This window comes from Heloderma suspectum, chromosome 5 (assembly GCF_057233095.1).
Source record: "Heloderma suspectum isolate Gila_16-S chromosome 5, 16-S_ref, whole genome shotgun sequence".
NCBI lineage: Eukaryota > Metazoa > Chordata > Lepidosauria > Squamata > Helodermatidae > Heloderma > Heloderma suspectum.
The window spans coordinates 94185548-94203892 of NC_139462.1; the positions used below are offsets into that span (position 1 = coordinate 94185548).

The 18345-nt window shown below is 45.1% G+C and overlaps 1 protein-coding gene across 1 annotated transcript in view; it reads left to right on the forward strand.

The window, feature by feature from the left end:
- The window catches only part of DLC1 (DLC1 Rho GTPase activating protein), a 332632-nt gene that overhangs the window by 56518 nt on the left and 257769 nt on the right, over positions 1 to 18345 (forward strand). The window contains exons 2-3 of the mRNA XM_084856695.1: positions 6548 to 6697; positions 15891 to 16052. Of these exons, the coding sequence (XP_084712821.1) occupies positions 6548 to 6697; positions 15891 to 16052 (312 nt within the window). The remainder of the gene's footprint in view (positions 1 to 6547; positions 6698 to 15890; positions 16053 to 18345) is intronic.

Consider the following 18345-nt stretch of genomic DNA (forward strand, 5'->3'; position numbering starts at 1 on the left):
CTGCCCCTAAAACTTCCTATCACTTTAGGAAATGGAGAACACAAAACAGTATTCATGAGGCACCAGTGTTAGTAGAAAACCCTTGGACTGGCATCTGTTCATTGAGAACAGTGTATTTCGGCAATATACATTTCCTTAGATTTCTCTCTGGTCCTATTCAGAGGATTGTCTCCCGAAGAACTATATGCATAAGCCACTGCCATTTTTCTACATATGCTTAGGGCAAGTTCTTGAAAGCAAAGCTAAGACTGCCAAGTCAGAAGCAGCACTTAATTTAAATAAAGAAATGCTGAAAATCTAAGGGTGGCTCATGTGCAACCCGGGTCCTACATTTATAGTAATCAGAAGTGACATTCATAATATCAGTATCTGAATCTTGTTTCAGCTCTTCAGCTTAGGAAAATATGTGTTGTAGACTATTTCCCAGAAAACCAAAATATCCAGAGCATCGTTCTTTGTCACGTGCCTTATATGACATTTAAAGCTTGATCAAACAATCTGCAAATAATCTGAATTTATGAGATTTTTGTGGGTGGAAAAAGAAAAAGAGATATCAAGTTAAAGTTATAAACTGGTCACAAGATCAGAAAAGGCACATACAGGATCATTCGTAAGAGACAAATACCTCTGCATGATTATGGCAGCACAGGCACAGAGTATAAACACAGATGAATGCTATCCTTTTCAATGTCCCGCTCAAGATTTTCTGCATACTTTCGTTTTTTATGAGTATAAGTCTTAGGCTTTTATGAATACATTTACTAGCTGCTTAACTCTGCAATATACCATGTGGAAAAGTAATAGATGCAAAAGATTTGTTTTAATGCATGGTGTAGTATTCAAATAAAAACCAAAATACTGCATAACATACTTGACTCGGTGATCACAGACCTAAATATGAGAGTGCCTGAAGGCACCTTAGGCCACATCATTGACCCCCAGTATTAGCAAATTCAAAGCATGATCCTTTTCCTCCTGCATACATCAGGCCTCCCTGCATGGGCACTTCTGTTTACACAGGGAAGATCCCCACAGGCTTCTCTTCAGCCCTTTCCCCATGCCCTGCCTCCTCCAGCAGACTGCCATGCCACTGTGCCAGCTGCAATGCCAAAGCCCTATTTACGAGATCCAGTGTGGTGTAGTGGTTAGAGCATTGGACTGGGCCTGGGGAAAACCAGGGTCAAGCCCCCACTCAGCCATGAAGCTCACTGGGCCAGTCACTGACTCTCAGCCTAAACCACCTCACAGGGTTGTGGAGAGGATAAAATGGAGATGACGAGGATCATCTACTGCCACCTTGAATTCTTTGAAGGAAAAGGCAGGGTATAAATATAACAAAGAAAGAAAGAAATAATATTCATGCGTGAACATGTGTGGCATTAAAGTGGAGAGAGGGCAGGGGCACACATGCCAAGCTTCGCCCCCAACTTCCTCACCCTTTCCGGCTCCACTTTATTTATTTTTATTTATTTAATGTATTTAATGTATTTTTGAATCACCCCTCCGCTCGGTGAGTGCTGGAGGCGATTTACGATGAAATCATCCAAACACTAAAATATAACAATTTTTTTAAAAAAACAGAAAACAAGACATATAAAATACATACATTACAACAAAACAGAAGAGCCCTCTAAAATCAAGGAGCAGCATTAATCACACATTCAGCCGAACAGTATAGTTTTTAGCAGCCATCCAAAGGCCAATAACAAAGGAGTCAACCTAACTTCTCTGTAGTGGGAGTTCTGCGACCGGAGTGCTGGTACACAGAAGGCTCTGAAAGCATTGAGGACAAAGGTCTGAAGGGAGGTCCTATCTGAATTCAATGGAACATGCTTAGAATCCTCCTTGCAGTCAGGAATTCTGAAAATGCAAGGTTCCAGATCACAGAGTTCCAACACACAAAGATTGGAAGTGGAGCCCGTCGTGTGCAGCCCCCACTTTAAACCCCATACACTCTCACACAAACTCATGAATAGGGCTGAAGAGTCTGGCCATTCCCAAGAATGTGAGGCCCACCCACCCTCACTGGCACTGACGCAGTGGTCCACATTTCCCCTTGCCCCATAATTATGCAGCATAATTATGCTCTTTGGGTGTGAGGAGCCTGCACGGTGAGGCCCTAGAAAGGAGCACGTTCACAAGAGTACCTCGCATTATGGACATATTACTTCACCCCTCGTACAGTGGTAGTACGCCTACTGGTGGAGCATTGGGTGGGACAGTCCTGGTAGAAATCTATGGGAAGCACTTTTGTATGCACTGAAGGCAATGCACATATGGGAGCGGAAGAATCATGTTCTCACTTATTCACACACGATAACTCAGGCCAGCATTTCCAGTCATGATGATTCCTTAATAATCACTTGATTCTAACAATAATGGGCCCCACTCAGACATTTAGCATGTGTTCAATGATCACGTGTGTATGGGAGCAGCCGGCTCTGCCTTAACGTGGATATGTTTATTTTACTGTCGAATAGACCTCTGCATATGCCTCTGTACATAGGAAGAGACCTCTGTACACGTGGAGGTCTCTTCTCTATGAGTTCAGGAACCCCAGGAAAGCAGCAGTGTTCCTAAACATACAAAGGAGAACCCTGCATTCATTACGCATGGAGCTCTTTTCAGACTGTACAATGAATGTTTGTATCTCAGGGGCAGAGCCTGCTACCATGATGTCACACGAGCATTTGTGTATGCGTTTCAGAAATCTGAAAATATATATTATGCATTTAGTCTGGATTCTGAGACTGGGTTCATCTAATGAAAGTTCCGTTGGCAATCTTTAGAGGAACTGGGATTCCATCTTGAGGGAGCAAGCTTGAAAGTAAAATCCATAATTCCAGCATATCTTTCATCGTGACTGATGCAGGTAGCATTTGTCAATCCATGTTCTCAGTACTCACACTCACCTGAGAGTAATTCCCATTCAATACAATGCAACTTACTTCTGAGTAAATTATGCATAGGATTGCACAGGGGTTTCCAACCTTTTTGGGTAAGTGGGCACATCTGTAATTATGAAAGTGTGTTGTGGGCGCTCTCATTAAATGACTGCCATGGTGGGGGGGGGGCATTCATAAAATGGCTGCAATGGTGGTTATGGCCCGTCACAAAATACTCATTTCTCAGAAGGCAAACTGGTGAGACTAAAGGAAAAGTAACTTGCCCAAGAACCTAAGCACAACCATCATTTGAACCCAAATAAAGATGGGGTGGGCAGGCGCAGCCCTTCACTTTCCAGAAAGCACCTATGCAGCATTTTCTCCGGGCCAAAACAGACATTATTTTAAATGTGCGTCTATCAGCTATGTCTTCTTTTCATTTTTACTTGAGTACTAGAGTAAAGTAGAGTAGGTGCAGGGGGCCCAGTCCAGTTCTTAAACGACCCCATGGCTGTCTTTACATTAAAGAAAAAACGTTCAGGCCTACCACTGTGGAGCCTTTCTGCATTCACAGCAGGCTCCCAGCCATCTAGTGGCTGTTTCAATAGTGTAACATTCTGAGTTTTTTTGCTACCTCATTTTTTCCAGATCTTTTTAACATGGAATAACCAGGAAATGCCTCTGAATGTGCCCTGGAGGTAGACAATGTCATGAAAAGGACCCGCAAACCTCCGTGAGTGAGCAATCTCAATAGCAGGATAAAAGCTCCTTGTGAAGAAGCCCCAAACCATCCATGCTTGGGGTCCTGCCCTGGATTACAGCCCCTGTACCTACCCTAGAGTAAAAATGAAAACAAACCAAAAAAGGACGTCGCACACACATTTACAGAAATGTCTGCTTTGGGCTTTGCTGTGGGCAACACGCTGCTGAGAGGAAGCCAGAAGCTTTTCCCTCTGTGCTGCCTGACTGACAGTCAGCTGGCTCTTCTGCTCCAACCATGAGAGGCTGGAACTTACCAGCAGTTGGACGTGTCTGCCCAACACAAACGTAGAAACACACGGCTCCTATACAGAATTCCTGAGCATTTAGTGTATGACCAAAATGTTTTGAGTAGAATGCTTGGCTTCCTCCAAGGGAGTATACTTCCTTTTTCCTCCAGACATGGAATGTATAGAAAAATATGTGAGGCGAATCATGTGGGGTTTCCTGTTCTATATGCAGGAATGCATATAGCACAGCAAACGATATGGCCTGTATTTATTACGGTGGAAATAGAATTTGGTATTACAGTCAGATTATTTCAGTCATGTGGCATGACACTTCCAAGGAAAATTGCTTCATACTCGAGGGTCTAGAGTACAGCCTACTGCAAACCTAGCATGGCCATCCTCTTTTACAGAGAACGGTCCTCTATTTGAAGGGCTGCCTTGTCCAATTCTGCTTTAAAGGTGAAGAACCATGGGAAGGGAGAGCAGGAGGGCCTTGAAGTTGCCCATCAACATGTAGCACCTGGACAGTAGACTGAGCAGGCACACAAATCACCAGAGCCCGTCTACATGGGAGGTTTTCTCTGATGCTGCTGTGGCTCAAAGTCATTAGGGACACATGACGTTATGGCCACTCTGCAGCCACCCTGGAGTTTACCTGTGGGGAAGCCCCATTTTTGCAGAGCACTTTTCTACTGTTGTTTTTCTTTAATTTGGCTCCCCTGCGGTTGAGCTGCTATGTGCCCATACTTCTGCTTTAAATTTAGTATGATCAGGGCATTCCTAGAGGTGTGTCTTTCACCTGGCCCTGCCCTTGGTAACCTAGGTAACTAGCCTGCCTTTCCAACACATCCAAGAGCTGGAGCGCTCTTTTGAGCCTTCAGAATTGTGCTGTACATCCTTCTCACCAGTGGAAGTAACTACCCTCTATGATTATGTACTTCCCTCATATTTGCATTACTTAGCTTCCATGATCCTGTGTGAAGTTGCCTCTCTGATGTTATGTGAAGTCATGTCTGTGATGTTGTGTGAAGTCACTTCTCTGATGTCTCGTAACTTTGCTTCTCTGTGATGCGCCCAATCTCGTCTGATCTCGGAAGCTAAGCAGGGTCAGCCCTGGTTAGTACTTGGATGGGGGACCGCCTGGGAACCAGACTTCCTGCATTGAGCAGGGGGTTGGACTGGATGGTCTTGTAGGACCCTTCCAACCCTATGATTCTATGATTCTATGATGCTTGCAGTAAGGGCTTAAGGGCATAAGCCCTTATGTGCAAAAGGACTTAATCACAGTAGCCATCTACTGGGGTCTTGGGATCACGGGAACAGAGAAGCCTGATGCTGCAAGCAGGGAGAAGTGGCCAGAGAAGGAGAAAGGAGAAAGGGGTTGGAGCTAGAACTCCCTGACTGTTTGCTGGGGCTTATTTGCACTGGTGGCATGCTCTCATGGCAAGTGAGTATCTAGCTTGCCTTTATAGCACTGTTTCTAGCCTTCAGAATTGTGAATTAGTTACTCTCCATTCATAATAATGTTGTAGTAGGGGGGAGCCTGGACTGGGGCAGGAAACAAGCCTCTCTCATTGGTTGAACAGGTTGATGATGTTTAGTTCTATTCCCCCCACCCAACCTGGAACTATGTTCCTTTCAAGCACAGTGTGACCTGTGAAAAACAGATTCCAAAGGTATGGTACACTCACCTTATCTTGCTTCTTGCGTCCCTGATGGACCAAAGCCGATTTCATGAAAATCCAGACAATACTCCAATGCATTTCTCATTCTGTTGTTGTGAAGACCCACCACCACCGAGGTCACAGTTGGTCACAGTCTTCTCCACCGTGGTGAGATGTATTGTATTACTATTTAAATTATAGTAATTATTTCTAAACTTGTATGTCTGTATAGGCCTTAGGATGTGCAAATGTGGTGCAAATCGGTGTCCTCTTTTGTGGTGATTCAGAAGCGCCCACCCTATGCCAACCATATGACTTAAGGTCAAACTACACATTGTTTTAAATACATACCATGCAGCTTGTGGTGAGTTTTTTCTCACCCAGATTTTCTCACCCTGTACTTAATTTTACCCAAAATGAAGAGCAGGGATCCAATCTGAATCCTTGCTCCTCTCATTGCTTCCTCTCTTGAAGAGGGCAGGTGATCAGTCAGCAACAGCAAAGAAAAGGAACAGGAGGGCCAGGCAGCTCCAGGGATTGGCAATGGGGCCCCCTACTTGGGTGTGGGCCTCGATAGGTGCCCACCCATGCCAACCCCCGATGCCAGCCCCAGTCTTTTCAGGTCCCCCAGCTAGAGATGCCAAACCAAACTCAAGTCAGTGCACAGCCCATATAAATGAGAGCACAACAACATCGATAGACAAACTCATTCCCATTTATTTCTGTCAAATAGCACTTAAAGAAAGCTTTTTTTTATTTACCCAGTTCTCGCACAGAAATATATTTAAGATGCATGCAAAATGCTCTCGGTCAGGAAGTCACGCCTTCACAGTGAACGGCCCATTGATGGGAGAATACAGTGCGGTGCTTCCCCCCTCCCCTTTCCCCCAAAGTGTGAGTTTGCTGCCTATTATTCAATGCCGTTTTGTTAAATTCGGGAACAGAGAGTTTTTTATTCTTTCCCAGAAGTGCCCTTTCAGATTCTATAATTGCATGTTCTAATCCCCAGGAAGCGAGAGAAGATCGAGATCAGTCACGATTGGACTCCATGGTACTGCTCATTCTGAAACTGGACCAGCTGGATCAGGATATTGAGAACGCCCTCAGTTTAGGGTCCTCGCCATCCAGCACGCTGACCCACACACGGAGGCACATACCTGTGAGCTTCTTTGTTACTCATCCTCTATTCCAGTTGTATATTTACCTGCCTCATTCTTCCTCACTGTCTCACTGTCTCTCTGTCTTTTTTCTTTCTTGCTCACTCCTTTCAGTTTCAGTGTGTGCAATTTCTCATTGAGAGAGAGAGAGAGAGAGACGGTGTAGTTTTTGTTCTGTTTCCTAGCCTCTAGCTTCTCATTTATTCCTTCTGGGCTTCCTTCCACACTGGGAGATTGATAGAACGGCCAGACAAAAGCGTGTGAAAAGGTGTAAAATTCAAAACAGGTCATGCTGTTTCCATAGCTCCTCTGTTTTTTAAAGGCAGTCAGACTGGAGTTAGGCACCAACCAACACAATGATCTGATGGGACTGGTGATTAATTTGAAAGAGGTGTGTGCTGAAATGTTGCATCTTTCATGATTTTATATGGTCCGCATTTTAGTAAGACCCAATGCCTCAGGCATGGGACCATTTATGGTCTGTTTACAAATCCCGCCATTGTTACAATAATATTCAGGCTATGCAGCATTTTTTGTAGTTTCAGGGAAGAGTTTTATCCAATGGGATTGCATCTGATGGGAAGGGATGTGGCAAATCACTGTTTCTGTAATACTGGATTATTTGCACATGTTATTTTAAAGTGATCGGGGATCAGTTATTCATTTCATTCATTTATTATATTTCTATACCACCCCATAGCCAAAGCTCTCTGAGTGGTTCATAAAAATTAAAAACAATTAAAAGACATTATATAAAGTATAAAACCATTCACATAACGACATACAACAAATAGCACACACAACAATAACATGTATCTAAAACAATTTAAAACAATCAGCAGAGACAATCAAAGAGACTCATTATATGCTGCCAAATGCCTGAGAAGAGAGGACAGTTTTAACCTGGCGCCAGAAAGATGACAATGTTGGCATCATCAGGTGGGCCTCATCAGGGAAATTGGGGCCACCGACAAGGCCCTCTCCTTTGTTGCCGCCCTCCAAGCCTCCTTCGGGAGCAGGATCCCGGAGGATGGCCTTAGATATAGAGCATAGTGTACAGGCTGGTTCATGCCAGGAGAGGCATTCCATCAGGTACTGTGGTCCTGAGCTGTGTAAGGCTTTATAGGTCAAAACCAGCCTTTGAATTGGGCTCAGAAGCATATAGGCAGACAGTGCACATTTATATAGCACATTTAAAGGCACAATCCATGCTTTTGCACAACTCCCATTGTTTGTTTGTTTACACCTTTCATGGTAAAACCCTCCTAATTCAGCTTGCAAACAATAATTAGCTCCATATACATAGGATCATTTAGCTTCCCATACAAAGATGGAACGTTATGCTTCCAAGTGCTTTACAGTACAATACAGTAGCAATGCTGCCAGTCCAAACCCCCAGTGATCTTCCTTAAAAAAAAAAAAAACACCTTTGATCCATTCTTCCAGGCCTATCCGGCAAAGTTGTCCCCAGCTCTTCCACCATCTCCCACCCTGGCTCTGCCATCCTCCATGATTCCACAGTCTGTGAAAGTAGGTGGGTGCCCTTGAAAACAAGATTCAGTCTGGATCCCGTGTTGATTTTTCAAAAAATGGGTTGTTGCTGTATACTGTTGTTGTTGCTGCTGGTTTTATTGTTGGCTTTTATTGTTGTTTTCATTGCTATTTTATTGTGGCTTATGTTTTTATCGCTTTTAATATTTTAATGATTTTTATATATTTTATTGCTGTGAGCCACCTTGGGAGGGCTTCTGCCCTGAAAGGCGGCCAATAATTTTTTAAAATAAATAAAATAAATAAAAAGAGGCTTTGCATTTGCCTTTGCATCTGCCTAGTTCCTTCTGGCTGGGTACTCCCCAAAAGCACTGTGATCAGAAGTCAAACAAGCAAACAAACAAGGGAGGAAGAGGAACCCTTGTAAAGTGATTCCCTGGTTGGAAACTAGAGCTGACAGTCACAAAACTCTCCCATCACCTCTCCTTCACCCCACCCTGGCATTTTCCTTCAATGGAGAGCTGAACAGGAAATGTATCCATTTTTATAGACACACAGTCTATGCTTCTGTGTACCTCTGAATCTCCGAATCAGTTCCAAAGCTTCAGGAACAGCCCCATTTGGAAACTCCTGCTTCACCTCAGACAAGCCCCGAATCTCTCCAAAGCAGCCCACTTCAGTTTGGGATTTACTCAATGTGGAACTAGGTGGAACTTTGTTCTTCAATGGAAAGCTTTTGGAATTTGAACACTGGGAACTCCCTTTCAAGTACGGTTTAGAGAGTGCCTGACAGGCAGTAATTCAGCAGGTCTTGGCATTGTATCTAAGCACAAGAGAAGGATTGCTGCTTCCTCTCCCTCTGGTGATCTCAGCAATGGCCGTAGGTATCCGGAGGGAAGGGGGCTCCTGGAGGGAAGGGGGAGCTGAATCCAGCCATGATGGAGGGAGAGGGACAGGGGGAGTGCGACCCTGTTGATTCTCCTGGACCTCTCAGCGGCTTTCGATACCATCGACCATGGTATCCTTCTGGATAGGTTGTCTGGGTTAGGAATTGGAGGCACTGCACTACAGTGGTTCCGCTCCTACTTGGATGGCCGATTCCAGAAAATGGTGCTGGGGGATTATTGCTCTGTGCCATGACAATTGTGCCATGGGGTTCCACAGTGCTCTATTTTATCCCCCATGCTGTTTAACATCTACATGAAACCGCTGGGGGAGGTTATCCGGAGGTGTGGGCTGAGGTGCCATCAATATGCAGATGACAGCCAGCTCTACCTCTCTTTCTCATCAAAACCAGGTGAGGCAGTGGCTGTTCTGAATCAGTGCCTGGGCACGGTAATGGACTGGATGAGGGCCAATAAACTGAAACTCAATCCAGACAAGACGGAGGTACTGTTAGTGGGTGGTTCGTCTGCCCAACTAGGTGATATTCAACCTGTTCTGGAGGGGGTTGCACTCCCCCTAAAGGATCAGGTTCGTAGTTTGGGGGTGCTCTTGGATCCAGAACTGTCACTTGAGGCATAGGTGAACTCAGTGGCACGAAGCACTTTTTATCAGCTCAGGCTGGTATACCAACTACACCCTTATCTGGACAGAGATAGCCTAGCTACAGTTATCCATGCTCTGATAACTTCTCGTCTGGATTACTGCAATGCGTTATACGTGGGGCTGCCTTTGAAAACGGTCCGGAAACTTCAGCTGGTCCAAAATAGGGCAGCAAGATTGTTAACAGGGACTGGCCTGCGAGCTCATATTACGCCAGTACTTTTCCAGCTGCACTGGCTGCCAGTCCATTTCCAGGCCCGATTCAAAGTGCTGGTGTTAACATTTAAAGCCCTTAACGGCTTGGGGCCAGGTTACCTGAAGGATCGCCTCCTCCCATATGTGCCTGCCCGGACCTTAAGATCATCATCAGCGGCCCTTCACCGTGAGCCCCTGCCAAAGGAAGTGAGGCGGGTGGCTACTAGGAGGAGGGCTTTTTCTGCTGTGGCACCCCGGCTCTGGAATGAGCTCCCTAGTGAGGTTCGCCTGGCGCCTACATTGTATTCCTTTCGGCGCCAGGTGAAGACCTTTTTATTTTCCCAGGCATTTTAGCTTTCTAAATTTTTATCTTTGCTGTTTTAAATCTGTATTTTAAACTCCTGCACTGCTGCTAGATTTTATTGTGATTGTATTGTTATATTGTGGTTTTAATGTTCTATATATTTTAAATTGTTTTATTGTGTGTTTGGTTTTAATTTTTGTGAACCGCCCAGAGAGCTTCGGCTATTGGGCGGTATAGAAATTAATTAAATAAATAAATAAATAAATAAATCCTAGCTGCTGCTGCTTCTCCCTCTGGTGACCTTAGCAGTTAATTTATTTCCATAAATAAATTCTCATTTATTTCAATACTTCTTGTACAAAATAACACAGAGCTGAATTATGCCTAAATACACTCGGGGCACAATCCTATGTTTAGACAGACAAAAATCCTACAACTCCCAGCATTCCCCAGCCAACTATGCTGGCTGGGGAATTCTGGGAGTTGTCGGACTTTTGTCTATCTAAACATGCATAGAATTGTGCCGTAAGTTATTTTTACTCTTTGTTTTGTTTATACTTGCAATGAGCTGACTTCTCAGACAAACAAAAAACAAACAAACAAAATAACAGCAGTGTGACGTGGAAACTGAATCTGTGAGAGTCCCCAACCTTTTTGGGCTGATGGGCACATCTGGAATTTTGAGAGTGCTGTGAGCACTCTCTGGGTGTCATGTGGGGGCTTGCTCATTCCCAAAAAGGATAGCTATTTAAGGGACCACCAGTCTTGCTAGCTAGCTATTTATTTATTTATTTATTTATTTATTTATTTATTATTACATTTATATCCCACCTTTTTTCCTCTTTGAGGAACCCAAGGTGGCGTACATAATCCTCCTCCTCTCCATTTTATCCTCACAACAAGAACCCTGTGAGGTGGGTTGGACTGAGAGTCTGTGACTGGCCCAGAGTTGCCCAGTGAGCTTCCATGGCCAAGTGGGGACTAGAACCCAGATCTCCTGGCTCCCAGTCCAACACTCTAACCACTGTTAGATAAATAGTTCTTGCTTCCGGTTTAGAAGAAAAGGATGCCAGGCAGGCAGCAGTGGATCCAACACTATTTTATTGAAACGTTTTGCAAAACGGGTGCAGAGCAGTCCGGACCCCGAGACACGTGTGCAAAAGCCTTTTATACCATACCGCTTCTATTGTTCTCGCCAGTAACCAATGAAACAGTCAGTACATCAGCTTACCAAGCCGTTAGTCATGAGCGCATCATTATGGTTCTCCTTTTGGCTCCGCCCACATTTTTCCCGCCACTCGGGCTCCTACGTAACTGAGGCGCCAACAGTTATGGAGTCTCTTTTTCTAACAATTCCCTCCTTTAAGTCTTTACTCACATCTTAAAGCGTTTAAAACGTAGGAGTGCACGAAAGCCACTTACCTGGTCTCGCAGCTTGCTTCGCGGTGGGGGGGAGGCGTTTCGCTGCTCCCCCCGAAGTTCAGGCCGGGGGGGGAGGCTTCCCGCCTCGCCTGGCCGAAATTCAGGCCGGGGAGGAGGCACCTCGCCTCGCCCGGCCGCGAAATAAAAAGTTTTAAAAAAAAACGCCCCCGTGATAGGCTACGTGACGATTAACGTAGCCTATCACGGCTAGATCTGCAAAGTCAGCCGTGATAGGCTACGTTAATCGTCACGTAGCCTATCACGGGTGACTTTGAAAAAAAAAAAGTGTGTACGCAAATGGCGGCCCCCATAGGGAGCCGCCATTCGCGTTCCTTATTTGGTCGCTGTAGTCTACGTAAAGATTTACGTAGAATACGGTGAAAATACGGGCAACGCAAATAGCTGGAACTCTGCCTTGCCTAAGGGAGGCATTAACCACTCCCCTTACCCACTCAGCCAGTCCATCTCTGGCTGCTTTTATGAGCCAGGAAAGGCAAGGATCTAGAACACACATGGTGGCTCTCACCTCTCCCCAGATCCTGTCCACATCCTCAGGCTGTACAAATTGAAAAGTATCCAACAACACTGGACAAGCAGGGGCCACAGTTACATCCATAGAGTCTGTATCAACTATAGTATCCAAGTCAGAGCAGATCCGAGCAATTTTATCTGCATAGTGCTGAGCAAATTGTTCACAGTGGGCTGTCAAGAGGTTCAAATTATCCTCTTGTGAGAGGGGGAGTGTGACCCTGTTGATTCTCCTGGACCTCTCAGCAGCTTTCGATCCCATCGACCATGGTATCCTTCTGGATAGGTTGTCTGGGTTGGGAGTTGGAGGCACTGCACTACAGTGGTTCCGCTCCTACTTGGCTGGCTGGCTCCAGAAGGTGGTGCTGGGGGATTATTGCTCTGTGCCATGGCAATTGTGCCATGGGATTCCACAGGGCTCTGTTTTATCCCCCATGCTGTTTAACATTTAACCGCTGGGGGAGGTTATCCGGAGGTGTGGGCTGACTTGCCATCAATATGCGGATGACACCCAGCTCTGCCTCTCTTTCTCATCAAACCCAGGTGAGGCAGTGGCTGTTCTGAATCCATGCCTGGGCACAGTAATGGACTGGATGAGGGCCAATAAACTGAAACTCATTCCAGACAAGACAGAGGTACTGTTAGTGGGTGGTTCGTCTGCCCAGCTAGGTGATATTCAACCTGTTCTGGAGGGGGTTGCAGTCCCCCTAAAGGATCACGTTCATAGTTTGGGGATGCTCTTGGATCCAGAACAGTCACTTGAAGCACAGGTGAACTCAGTGGTACGGAACACTTTTTATCAGCTTAGGCTGGTATACCAACTACACCCATATCTGGACAGAGGTAGCCTAGCTACAGTTATCCATACTCTGATAACTTCTCGTCTGGATTACTGCAATGCGTTATACGTGGGGCTGCCTTTGAAAACGGTCCGGAAACTTCAGCTGGTCCAAAATAGGGCAGCAAGATTGTTAACAATGACTGGCCAGCGAGCTCATATTACGCCAGTACTTTTCCAGCTGCACTGGCTGCCAGTACATTTCCAGGCCCGATTCATAGTGCTGGTATTAACATTTAAAGCCCTTAACGGCTTGGGCCAGGTTATCTGAAGGATCGCCTCTTCCCATATGTGCCTGCCCAGACCTTAAGATCATCCTCAGCGGCCCTGGTCCGTGAGCCCCTGCCAAAGGAAGTGAGGCGGGTGGCTACTAGGAGGAGGGCTTTTTCTGCTGTGGCATCCTGGCTGTGGAATGAGCTCCCTAGTGAAGTTTGCCTGGCACCTACATTGTATTACTTTTGGTGCCAGGTAAAGAACTTTTTATTTTCCCAGGCATTTTAGCATTTTAGCTTTCTAGACTTTTAGCTTTCCTGTTTTAAATCTGTATTTTAAATTCCTGTACTGCTGCTAGGTTTTATTGTGGTTGTATTGTTATATTGTGGTTTTAATGTTCTATATATTTTATATCATTTTATTGTGTGTCGTTTGGTTTTAATTTTTGTGAACCGCCCAGAGAGCTTCGGCTATTGGGTGGTATAGAAATGAAATAAATAAATATGTTGTGGGCTAGTGTGTAAAAGACCCCTGATCACTTGAAACAGTTCTGCTGGATGGCTCTTTGCAGACACAATAGCAGCAGAAAAAAATATTTTCTGTGCTGCCCGTATTGCCACAGAGTAGGCCTTCAAATAGGCTCTAGCCCGTGTTCGATCGGATTCACTCCAAGTTTTCTGCCAACGTCGCTCTAGTTGTCTTCTCACACATTTCATTGCCACCAGCTCCTAGAAAACCAGGGTGCTGGTGCGGCTCCACTTCATGAGAGAGGACGCTCAAGAGCAATTGTGTCCACAGCCCTGGTCATTTCTCCATTCCAGAGATCGGTCAGGGCTTCAACAGAATTGCCTGCTGAGGCAACAGGAAAATCCCCAAGAGCCGTCAGGAAACCATTCAGATCCATCAGCCTCCTGGGGCAGACCATCTTAACCCTCCACTCCTGCAGAGATTCCAAGTGCCAGCAAGTCTAAACCCCACCAGGTAGTGATCTGTCCATGACAACGGAACTATAGAGAGTTCCTCCAGTCTCAGATCACTATCATCCCATCCAGCACAGAAAACAAGGTCCAGAGTGTGCCCAGCAGCATGGGTGGGGCCAGATACCTTTTGGGACAGACTCATGGTTGTCATGGCGGACATGAAGTCCTGAGCTGCTCCTGACAGGGCAGCCTCAGCATGGATGTTGAAATCCCTCAGCACAACAAGCTGAGGGGTCTCCAACACCAACCCCAAGACTACCCCGGCTAGCTCAGGAGGGGATACTGTTGAGCAGTGGGGTGGACGGTACACCACCAGAATCCCTATTCTGTTCCAGGCACCCACCTTCAAATACACACACTTGAACCCAGAAGACTGTGGGATAGGGCACCTGGTCAGGGGGATGGAATCCAGATAGACCACTCCCCACTCCCCAGGTCTTGCCTGCTGTTGGACAGAGAACCCCAGAGGGCAGAGCTGAGAGGGGTTAACCCCCACCCCGCTTCATCCAACCAGGTCTCCGTAAATTGTTGTACACCACCTTGAGGGCTTTTTATTAGATAAGATGGTATAGAAATGTTAATAAGAAATAAATCAATAAATAAGAACACATAATTTATGATGGACAGGGGATGAGGCCTAACAGGCCTGGCCATTGTTGAACTGAATATTCATGAACTGAATATAAGCTTAGAACGTGATCAATCAAGAATCTTTTTCAATATGCAGAGGTTCCTCAGCAGACCAATTGATGTAGAAAGGGTTCTATGAAGCTGGATATTTTGAAAAACATTGACTTATAGAACCTGGTGGCTCAGGTTCTATAAATACCAACTCTATACACCATCCTATTTCAGGAGCAGGGCCAGTAGAAAAGATGACAGTCTGGCAGTGGCACATACAAAGACATATACACAAATCTTAAATTTCTGTATTCATTTAGGCCAGGGATGGGGAACGTGTGGTCCTCCAGATGTTGTTGGATTGCAGCTGCCACCATTCCTGACCACTGGCCATGCTGGTTAGGGCTGATGGGAGTTGCAGTCCACCAACATTTGGAAGGCCACACATTTCCCACCCCTGATTTAGGCTATAGCTATTTGTGTTTATGCCCTTTTCTTTTCAAAGGGACATTGTTGTATAAAACTCTGTGCTGAGCTGTGGCCCTCCCTGTAAATGCTACAAAAGGCCTGAAACATTGAGATGCATGTTGCCAAGTGTTCTCTTCGCATTTTAAGTGAAAAACAAAACAAGAGGCTTCACCTGCACAAGGTTCCAGATGATGAGGTCATTCCATAATGATATAATGACTCCCAGATGTTAGCAGAAGTTTCAACTGCTTCCAAAGACAAAAGGTGGGGACATAATCTAAGATGCACAGGAAATGCTAAGAGAAAACATGTCAGAGCTCTGAAACTCCCGACTCCTCAGCAAAACTAAATTTGTTTTTCTTTCTTAAGGGCATTGCAGCTTTGATCCTTGAGGTACTTTACAGTGTCAGAACAGCAGTTATTAGAGACCACTATTATTGACAATAAGGATGTACAAGAGAAAGAAAAGGAATGTGTTGTCCACTTTTTAAAATAACATATGCCTTAATGTATTTCCTATAGCTAATAACATTACAGTCAGTTAAAGAGCATGTGAATCCACTAACAAGATATGTACTTCTTTTTTAAAGGTTTTGGAATTGCATGCTGAAAGTGGAGTGGACGTTGCTACGCTGAGCCACCATCAAACAAACATACCACCACCGCCTCCTCTTCCTCCTCCTCCCCCATATGGTGCTGATCGAGTATTTCCCATTCCAATGGCTGGTTCTGGAGCTAAACCAAAGGCTGGGGTGAGTTTTAAAATAACGCTTATATATAATAAAGAGTAGCAAAGTCTGCTGTTCCTGGGATATGGACTGCAGACAATATTTTACAATGTGTGTTCCATCTGCTGTTTTCAGGAAACATGCTCTGGGAATGCTCCCGGGGAAAGCTGATGCTATTAGCACCAAATGTAGTGGTCCGCTTTTCGGGATGGGGATGGGACAGTAAGTTCCTCAATAAAGCAGAGCTCTGTTTCATGGGATGCTCCATGCAATGTGTCTGAAAACAGAATGCCTAAACATGAGATCTGCTGGCTGAGAAAGTACATTGCCAGGAGATCTTCTCAAGGGTAGCCCTCCTAGGGTGGCCATTTGTCCTGTTTTACAGAGGACAGTCCTCTATTTAAAGGGCTAGTACAGGACCATCATTTTGAAGATGTCCTCTGTTTGAAGGTCTGTCCTGTCCAAGTCCAGTTTCAAGATGAAGAGCCATAAGAAGAGAGTGCCAGAAGGGGCCCTGAAAATGCCTATCTACAGTTAGCACCTGGACAGAAGACTGAACAGGAAGACTACACAGGTCACCTGGTCATAGTCTTCCCTACAATAAAATTGTATTTCTATTTAAGTTATAAAAATTATCTCTAAATTTGCATTTAGAAATTAGCAAATGCAAATTGTATTTATTTATTTACAATATTTGTATAATGCTCCATATCTAAAACAGATTTCAGAGAGGTGAACACAAAAGATAAAACAGCAAAAGAATTATTTATTTATTTATTTATATCCCGCCTTTTTTCCTCTTGCAAGGAACCCAAGGCGGCTTCCATTGTCCTCCTCTCCATTTTATCCTCACAACAACAACCCTGTGAGGTAGGTTGGGCTGAGAGTCTGTGACTGGCCCAAAGTCACCCAGTAAGCTTCTGTGGCCGAGTGGAGACTAGAACCCGGATCTCCTGGCTCCCAGTCCAGCACTCTCACTACTACACCATGCTGGCTCTAAAAGGATGAAAAGATTAAAACACCATATTAAAATTATGGTTTTTTAAAAAATATGCACAATATTGCCCTGTTTTGTCTTCTTTTTTGGTGATGCATTTCCTCTTCTTCAATGACATAAGTGCCTACCATATCCCAAGATCTACTCATGAGTAAACAGATCAGCCTGCCATTTCACCTAGCAGACTGGGGGCCAAACTATATGTAATGTGGGAGACTTGTATTAGGTCTGTATATTTTCCTTCTGTGATTTATTGCATCTCGGCACTGGGTGGATTTACACTGAGAAACTCATACAAGGGCAACCTTCCCCTCTACTGCAGCCCTGATCCAAATCACATACTCCCCCCTGCCCTTCCAGTACACACACACAGTTCCTTTTAGGAGACAAAAATTATGTTGAAAGATCTCTCAAGTTGTCCCTGAGCTAGATACTTGTGAGCAGTTCTTCTCCTCTCCTTTGCTAATGTAAACTGTACATGAATAGCAACATAACATCAGGGTGCTAAAGGAGACATAGCTCCTACTTCCTCCTCCTGGAAAAAAATCTTGCTGCGGTATATGCATAGTGATAAGTATCCATAATTATAGAACAGAAGTTGGATGTGTTTGTCCCTCTTTCTTCAGCCAAAGAATATTGATTACAAATGATCGGGGGCTCATCTACACCAGGCTTTTACTCCAGTTCTTGGGTTACTCCCCAAGTCAATCATGTCAGATGACACAGACCACCCCCCTAGCTAATGCTGTGTTTCTTGCCCTAAATCTGGGGTTTTTTGAAACTCTGTTTGTGGTGGGGGGCCCTTCTACATGGCACTGCTTTCACCCTTCACTCTGTCACAACTGCGCAGCATTGCAGCTTCAAATTAGCTTCTGCTGCAATACACTCATGATTTACTGCGGGCTTCCCCAACAGACTCCGCCATGCCCTTTTTTGCCATTATATTTTAATGCGTAGCTGTGCAGGCCCATGAGCATGGGGGTGCAACACTTTCAGTGGCTGTTTCATGTTTTAGGGGTCTGCTGTGTCTGTCCATCCCTCATTAGGTAAAATGTGGGTGATCTGTGTTCCTGTATTTCCACGCCAACTGTTTGGCAGTTCCCCAGCCTGAGACTCTCGCGATGGTTCTCACCACCCAAGGCATGAGAGGTTTGTGCCTACCCATCGCTCCAAAATGGTGGCCAGAGCGAAGCTGGTCCTCCCCCAAGGCCCCCCCCCCCGCCCTTGGGTACTGAATCCAAAAGCAACCATTGCGAAGATACGAAGCTGCAAACATGTGTGGAAATGTGATTAAATAAATGAAACACCCCTCTGTGCCTC